The 8820-nt window shown below is 35.0% G+C and overlaps 2 protein-coding genes across 2 annotated transcripts in view; one reads left to right on the forward strand and one right to left on the reverse strand.

Moving 5' to 3' along the window:
- Positions 1-1110: 1110 nt before the first annotated feature.
- Positions 1111-2848, forward strand: LOC107708087 (uncharacterized). Its single transcript, XM_016512232.1, has 3 exons — positions 1111-1317; positions 1491-1686; positions 2028-2848. The coding sequence occupies exons 1-3, from the start codon at positions 1139-1141 to the stop codon at positions 2793-2795; spliced, it is 1143 nt and encodes a 380-aa protein (XP_016367718.1). The 5' UTR covers positions 1111-1138; the 3' UTR covers positions 2796-2848.
- A 1273-nt stretch (positions 2849-4121) lies between these two features.
- The window catches only part of LOC107708054 (probable aminopeptidase NPEPL1), a 7516-nt gene continuing 2817 nt past the window's right edge, over positions 4122-8820 (reverse strand). The window contains exons 4-10 of the mRNA XM_016512202.1: positions 8379-8521; positions 7951-8028; positions 6583-6683; positions 6365-6488; positions 5190-5366; positions 4427-4537; positions 4122-4343 (exon numbers count right to left, since the gene is read on the reverse strand). Of these exons, the coding sequence (XP_016367688.1) occupies positions 4179-4343; positions 4427-4537; positions 5190-5366; positions 6365-6488; positions 6583-6683; positions 7951-8028; positions 8379-8521 (899 nt within the window). The 3' untranslated portion in view covers positions 4122-4178. The remainder of the gene's footprint in view (positions 4344-4426; positions 4538-5189; positions 5367-6364; positions 6489-6582; positions 6684-7950; positions 8029-8378; positions 8522-8820) is intronic.

Raw genomic sequence — 8820 nt, forward strand, 5'->3', positions numbered from 1 at the left:
TAATTATGTCCTCACTGGATGCAACGAATGCCTCGTTTGTAATGGGTTTTATTGGTTTTGTCTCATCGCGCTGGGACTCACAGTATGTGAGGGGCGTAACATTTCCGTCTCACGCTTGAGGTATTCGGCCAATCACAACGCACTGGATAGTTGGCCAATCACAGCACACCTCGCTTTTTCAGACCGATGAGCTTTGTAAAAATCGACGCGTTTCAGAAAGGCGGGGCATAGAGGAGAAACAATAATGTACACTATGTGGAAAAAAGTTTTTTTTTTAACCTTAAACTGCATAAACACATTTCATTACACCAAATACACAAAATAATGTTCTTTTTAGCAACATAATATGACCCCTTTAAATGAATGAAAACCCGTTTTTATTTTTAGTTAACAATAGTGGTAAAAAAATATTGAATTAAAAAGTACAATAAAGAATCAGTAGGGCTGTGTACTTCTGCTTTCAATAATATTTACAGATCATAAAGTTATATAATACATGTTTGCATTTCAAAGTCCAGTCTTAATTTTTACAGCATAGGAGACATGTGAGCACAGGTAAGCATATTCTCTGCTATTCTTTTATGTAATTTTATATATAGCATAGTCAAAAGTACTTGTATTGACATCTGTTTCACCTGTTGAAGCACTGTGGCTTTCAGTGAAACAAAAGCATTGATCTGAGAAGTGATACAAAGTATAATAGTGATAAAGTGATAATAATAGATGAAAAGGTGATAATGGTAGCTCAATGTGCATGACACTGTGCACTTTATTGTTTAGATGTTCATGTTTTCATTAGCTAAATTTGAAATCTATTTTTCTAAACACAGAGGTGTTCTTGAGTCAGTTGTTATCAGTGTGTTTGCAGGCGTTTGTGGTTCTGTGACACAGTGATAATGAACCTGATGTACCTCTTAAATAAGGGAACAGTTTATAGTCATTGGTAAGAACTAGAAACTTGGAAACAAAAAAAAAGTAGAAAGAAATTTATTTTCCAGTAGTTTTGCTTGATATAACAATTTGAACATCATATGAAGATGTCTGGTCAGCTAAGATATTGTTTGCTGTATGTTAATATGTCAACTGCTCCTATTTAACTTTAAAAGCAAGTTAACAGCTGCAACCCATGTGATCAGACATGGCAGAACAAAGTCCAGCTAAAAAATTAAGGAATCGGGTTAAGGGGTTCCTTTGCGACCTGAGCCCCATAAAAGAGAGATATTTTGATGCCGTTCTTCAACATGAAGGTGAATATAGCAAAGTTGTGGTCTTCAGACCAGAAGATCACATGCACTTCCACAACGCTGAAAAGACCCGGTAAGTCTTCTCTCACAAAAATAAAGCCATCTTATTTTTCTAAGTTTCTAAGATGGTTTATTGAGCAACATTTTAAATCACATATACAGTAGAATTATTTAAAAACCCATCCTGTTCATTTCTGTTGTCAGTTTGATTGTAAATGTGTCTAAACCATGATATCCTTTGTACAGGAGCCTAGTTACACTAGATGACGTGGTTTTACAGCCGTCTATGGAGTCCAGCAGAAGAATGAACGTCTTCTACACTCACAGATCCAAAATGTCCTGCGTTCGTGACCTCAGAGAATCATTTAACAACAGCTTGTTTGCTAGTCCACAAGCTGTGCTATTGTCTGAACTTCTTAACCTGCATACACAACCAAAGAGGGTAGGTAGTTTATAATAAATAGGCTCACATGTATCACAAACTGCTGTTGTGCAGTTTTACAATTTAAACATATTCTTGGAGAATGAAAACTACATGTCATTAAAGACACAATTATAAAAGATTGTTGAACTACTAATAGCGAAGAGTTTTTTCTGTATTTTTTTTTTTTTCTGTATTATTTTGAACTCTCCCACCCAAATAAATAAATACATACAACTTACATAAAATCAGAAAAAAATGGATAGGTGTATTCAAGTAATTTTTGTTTTCATTTTAATAACTAAGCCAAGTGTCAAGTCACTGAGCCATATGCATCTGTTTGTTTTCTGCATATTGCACAGGTCAGCATTAATGCAAAGATCATCCAGGAGGTGCACAGGGGAAACAGTGTTGTATGGGATGGACGGTATCTTCCAAGAACCGAATATACTGTAGCAGATACTACAGGCTGCATGAGTCTGACGGTCTGGTGTGAGCACAGCATTACTGTCGGTGAATGGTACAACGTCACAAATGTCTCTGTGAGAGAGTTCAGGGGAAAAACATCCCTATCAACTACCAAAGACACACAGATCCTCAGCATCCCATCTCAAGGTACAGCAGCTGCTGTTCAAGTGCCAACAGAAACAATTAAATGTGACATCATTGGTGCAAACATTAAAAATCTCTTCATTTGTCCTTGTAAACATATACTGAAGAACGTGACACTGTCAAGCCCAACTGAATATTGTGTCTCATGCAACACACATTATAAAAGCACTGGCATCATAATGAAGTTTAGTGGTCACCTGGATCTTAAACCAGAAACAGGAAATGCTGTGAAGCCAAAGATTGAAGACGAGGTCATAAGGTCAGTGCTCACAGTCAATCCCAGTGCATCACGACAGGACATTATTAAGAGCTTCATTGCTTTGCCACACATGCAGATTACAATTCGCGGGAACGTCGTTGTGAAGATGGAAGATGTTCCTCAGAAGGCTGAAATCAAGTCTGAAGATGAGCTTACTATTAAAGTGGAACCTGTGGAAGAATCTACAGTGTTTTATTCACCCCCAGATCATGGCTTTCTATTCAGTTCACAACTCAGAAAAAGAAAATCGTCTGACTGATCATAGAAAATCATAACTTCCCATTACTGTATTATTGATAGACTTTAGATAAAATCAGCATAAATACCAGGATGTGGAAATACTTTTAACGTTTAAATACTTTTAATTTAAAATATCAATGCATACGTATAAACACACACATCTAACTATAATTGTCATTAAAATGTCAATGCAAAATTATATATATGTATAATATATATAAAATACACAGACTAATAAGATAAAATCCAGTGTAATTTTGCTTTAAGTTTTAATGTTAATTTAATATTTTTTTCCCATTACTGTATTATTGATAGACTTTAGATAAAATCAGCATAAAGACAGTCTAACAGACTACCAGGATGTGGAAATACTTTAACGTTTAAATACTTTTAATTTAAAATATCAATGCATACGTATAAACACACACATCTAACTATAATTGTCATTAAAATGTCAATGCAAAATTATATATATGTATAATATATATAAAATACACAGACTAATAAGATAAAATCCAGTGTAATTTTGCTTTAAGTTTTAATGTTAATTTAATATTTTTTCATGTTTTTAGATAAAATCGTACATGTTTTTGGGAAAAAATAAATGGATTAAATATTATTTTCAAATCATTTCTAATTAATTATTACACAAAGGTCAGCTGCTGTTATCATTACATATCATGGAAGTGGTTTTAATATTAATTTTAGTTTAAGTATGTAAGATAATTGGTGGTGAGAAATTGTCAAATTATGTTATTTCCCTTTGCATTAAAATTTTGATGATGTCACATTATTATAAATTACTGTATGTCTGTAATTTGAGTAATTGCAGACATACAGCAGAGAAAATGAATGTGAACAAGCTTTTTTTTTTACCCATTTACTCTGAAAAGATTTTTGTCAATCACATTCCATATTCTTCACACTTACAAAATTGGCATCAAAAGTGAATATCGTCAGCACATTTAGTGGCAAAAACATCACTTACACTAACATTGTGATCATGTCATTTACGTTTGGAATGAAAACCAAATGATTGCATTTTAAACACTTTCTGATTGAAAAAGGAAAAATGTTGAAGACCTTAGTACAGTATTTGCTGATAATTATTTCAAGCCCCTTGCTGTTCCTGCAACATTCCCTATGGCAACTTCTAAACGGCAAACTGTGAAAGAGATCCACATGTACATTACGAAACATTGAGACAACGTTGCACTTTTATTTAAATTCATAACTGTGTATAATGTCAGCTTAACTCAGGGAGGTTATCTGAGGTGGTCAGTACAGGACGGGGTAGAGCAAGTGTGTGTGTGTTTAATGGATGCAACTTTTGTGAAAGAACATATACAAGGCGTGACTGAGATTTAATCATTTTGAAGATTAAAAACAGTTTGAAATCATCTTAGACGAGTCTCCTCCTCTTGCAGTCCCTCTCCATCTGGTCTTCAGAGGCAGTTTTGGCTGTGGTGGCACCCAACGGCGACACAGAGTTGAGCAAGGGGTCCTCAGACGCCTGGCCAAACAGAGCCAAGAGCATGGCCACACCGAAACCTGTGGCACGCTCCCCCTGTCCACAATCCACATTGATGAATTATTAACAGTTCTTGGAGAAATACGCACCATTTCAGTTCATGTTCAGTCTATACTCACAGCGTGAACTGGTGAAGCGATGTCCACATGTACCCAAATGCCTGGCCAATCAAAACCCAGATGAGAGCCAATGAAGAGGCCAGCACAGGAGCTCTGCGCATTCTCACGGTCCTGCAGACACACAAAATATGCACCACTGTTAAGTCAAATGAAGTTACTATTAAAGCTAATTATTTAAATTGAATTTTGTCTTAGGTTGTGAAGAACTGAAAATTCCAATTCAGACAGCAATAAAATAAATAAATAATAATTAAAACAAATCCATAAAAAAGTAAAATAAAGTAAAATAAAAAATTTAATTAAAATATAAGTAAAAATGTATAAAAAGTCAAATAAATTTAGGCAATAAGTAATACTAAATAAAATAAAAAGGTCAAGTAAAAGTCAAATAAAACAGTTTAAAATTTAAAATAAAGTAAAAAATGTAAAGTTAAAATAAAAATAAAACGTAATAAAGTAAAATAAAACAATTAAACCTAAATTTGTCAAATAAAAAAAATTATAATAAAAAATGAAATCAAATAAAAAATTTAAAGTAAAAGTAAAAGAATATGTAAAAATGTAAAATAAGGAAGAAAAAAAAAAAAACTGTAAAAGCTAAAAAGTCCATCATGTCCTAACGGTAAACAATTACTATGCACTGTATGGTACACAATTACGGTAACTGAAGGATCATTGTGGTGAACATTTGTGCATGGGGAAAAAGAAGTACACTCTCTTTATCCCCTTTCACTCCACACCCATCTCTTCCCTGTTTCCTCACCGCCACAGAGTTCTTCATGTCAGCCACAGCTGAGGTGAATTCACTGAAGTGAAGCTCGGGGCAGTAGACCAGAGGATGTGCCAGGTCTCCGCTGCTGCGGCCCGCTCTCACACAAGCGGCTTCCCACTGCTCACTGTTGGTCATCACAGCAGCGTGATACTTCCCCGTGGAGATTCCCTGCAGAAACCACAGACAAAGAAAACGGAAAGCACAAGTGACAGGATGTTTGAGTAGTGTGGGACTTGATTTTACTGATTGGGAACTGGATTTAGAAACGGTGATATTATTAAAAATTATTATGACTTAATTTTTTTTTTTAATCGAATTAATTCCTGTGATGACAAAGCTGAATTTTCAGCATCATTACTCCAGTCTTCATTGTCACATGATCATTCAGAAATCATTCTGATATGCTGATTTGTCAAAAAAAAATTCTCATCTATGTTAAAAACATTTGTGAAAACCTGTGATACATTTTTTTTTTCAAAAGTTCAAATTTATTTAATTAGCATTTATTTGAAACAAAAAACATTTCTCATCTATGTTAAAAACATTTGTGAAAACCTGATAAATTTTTTTTTTCAAAAGTTCAAATTTATTTAATTAGCATTTATTTGAAATAGAAATATTTAGTAACATTATAAATGTCTTTACTGTCACTTTTGCTCTATTTAATCCATCCTTGCTGAATAAAAGTTTTTTTTTTTCTTACATGTTGCTGTCTGATCAACGGGATTTTTTTGCTCAGCATCAGTGACTAAAATGCATGACGATAAACAAAGAAGTGATTCAGTGGCCACTCTTAAAAAAAAAAAAAAGAGCTTCCATCACATGATTATGAACACACAAGATATACTGTAAGTCAAGATATAACCGGTTTTGGCCAAAATCCAAAGTGCAACAGCCATAAAGCAGTTTAAAACAACGATACGTGTTAGCTGATAAACAGAAGTGGTTTGTGTTCTGGAAATCCTCCAATTCTCCCTGATATCTTGTGACATTCTTCATATCAATATACAAGATCTTGTTCTCAGTTAAAACCTGTAAAGACTTGTACTCAGATGTCTCAAAGAAGATAGAATGACTGCACTGAAATTGAATAAAGAATTAAGAAAAGCAAGCAAGTGCATTCAGAAGATCCTAACACACTACTATGTCTGTCAACACCAACGCACCTGAGCGCCGGTCAGTGTTGCCATGTCCAGTATGATGTCTGCAGAAAGATCTTTGCTTGCATATACAACACCATCAGAGAGCACCAGCCTCCCTTCAGCATCTGTGTTGTTTATCTCCACTGTTCTGAGAAATCATGGAAACACACCTTAGTTACAGGCAAACTGCATCGCTGGTTAGGACACATGGAGGATGTTTTCATTGGCGAGTCAAAACGTACTTTCCAGAGTAGAGAGTGTGTATATCATCTGGTCGAGTGGCTGTAGGTCCCACTGAGTTCTCAGCTAGGCAGAAAACCGCATGAAGGTTGTCCTTAAAGCCCTGAGACATGCAACAGAAGTCAACATCAGAGCTTCAAACATGTGTTAAGGTTGCACCTGGTATTCTTCACATCCGTTTTGTGCAATGCGATCACAAATACAGATGCAAACCGGTTACAAAATGTATTGTTCAGATGTCGTTAGGGATGAATATGATTAATTTCGCATTTGTAATGTCAACATGTAACGCATCACTCATGCCACATGTAATCACTGTACCAAAACAACAATCTACAATTTTAAAAGAAAACAACTGTCTGCATAAGCAAAAACCAGAAATGCTCAAAAATAGACTACAGTTTAAAAAGTTGGGGTCAGTAAGGTTAATTTTTTCAGCATGGATTTTTCAGCAAGGATGCATTTAATTGATCAAAAGTGACAGTAAAGACATTTATAATGTTACAAATAATTTCTATTACAAATAAATGCTTCTTCAAGAAACGACTAAAAACACATCTGTTCCACCTTTATTTGACCCTCTAACTCTAGCACTTTCTATTCTATTTTAAATCTACTTTATCTATATTTATCTTCTCTTTTTTTATTTAAAAACAAAACAAAAACAAAGAAACACTAGCTTTCTATTTTTTCTATTCTATCTACTTGTTTTTCTTTGTGTGTGTATATATATACACACACACACACATATACACCTTGCTACGTGTACTGCGTTAGGCTAACCGAGACTTGTCATTTGCACTTATATATTGTTGCTCTTTTGTTAGTTTTGACTGCTTTTGTCCTCATTTGTAAGTCGCTTTGGATAAAAGCGTCTGCTAAATGACTAAATGTTGATCTAGAATGATTTCTGAAAGATCGTGTGACACTGAGACTGGAGTAACGTTGCTGAAAATTCTGCTTTTTTATTACAGGAATAAGTAACATGTTAAAAGATATTAAAATATAAAACAGGTCTTTTAAATTGTAATAATACATCACAATATTAGAGTTTTAAAAGCATTTTTAACGCTGGTGAGCATAAGAGACTTATGAATAGAGATTGAAAAAATCTTACCCACCCCAAACTTTTGAATGCTAGTGTATACAAGCACATGACTTCACACACACTGAAAATGTATGCAGTCCTGAAATGAGACACCGTCCCATCAACAAAATATTACACGGTCACTGTGGATGGTTTGAGACACATATTAATACCAGGTGTACAGTGCAAGCCGTTTTGGCTGCCCACTTGAGACAGGGGTTAGGACCTTTAGTGTAGATAAGTTTAGCAGCCAGTAATCTTTAGTTGCCAAAATAATCAGTACCTGTTTAACAGTAGCTTTAAAAGCTCCTAAAATGGCTGCGGCTCCTCCACAGTCTCTCTTCATTCCCGGCATTGTGGTCTATAAAGGAGAGAAAAATAAATTGTACAAACAATAAATAATCTTAAATGCAGATATAGTCTGATGTTTAACAGTGAGGTGTCACTTGTGTGCCTCTAGCGGCACCAAAAAGCATTGCAAAATATCTGCATTTGGTCTCACAAACAGTCCATTCTGATGGCATTTTTTTGTGGAAAATCAACCAAAAAAATTGTTTCTTACAGCACACTCTGCATATTAAGCTGGAATGGGTTTCATATTAATACCGTAAAAAAAAAATTACAATCTTCACCTTTAAAAAAAACATTATAGTATTATTGAGTGCTCTGCCCGTTTAGTGCACTCGGCAGACAGTGAGGTGCAGAATTTACTTTGCCCTTGATGCTGAGACCACCGGTGTCGTAGACAATGCCTTTGCCCACCCAGGCAATGGTCTGTGTGGCTCCTGAGGGAGTGTGGCTGAGCACAGCCAATGCAGGAGGATGCTGAGCAGCTTTACCAACTCCATAGATGCCTAAAGAAAGAATGATTTTGCACACGTAAACATTAAGTTAGAGTAAACAACCGAGAGTAACGGTTGCTTGTGTCATTTTTGCTAAACGAAATGCGTTTTCAAGCTTAAAGTGGAAATGAAGCAGTCAGTCAAGTTTACATTATTTATTAAAGTGATTTCCACTTTGATTAAAAAATATATAACAAACATGATTAATGTAACCATTTTAAAGAAAAAAGGTTGTTTTGTTATAGCTTTTGGAGCAAGGGCGCCGCCATCTTGCAGTACCACCGCGTGTGACGTCACGGGGTTGGTTCGCT

The sequence above is a fragment of the Sinocyclocheilus rhinocerous genome, unplaced genomic scaffold (genome assembly GCF_001515625.1).
Source record: "Sinocyclocheilus rhinocerous isolate Xijiao unplaced genomic scaffold, SAMN03320098_v1.1 scaffold113, whole genome shotgun sequence".
NCBI classification, from domain to species: domain Eukaryota; kingdom Metazoa; phylum Chordata; class Actinopteri; order Cypriniformes; family Cyprinidae; genus Sinocyclocheilus; species Sinocyclocheilus rhinocerous.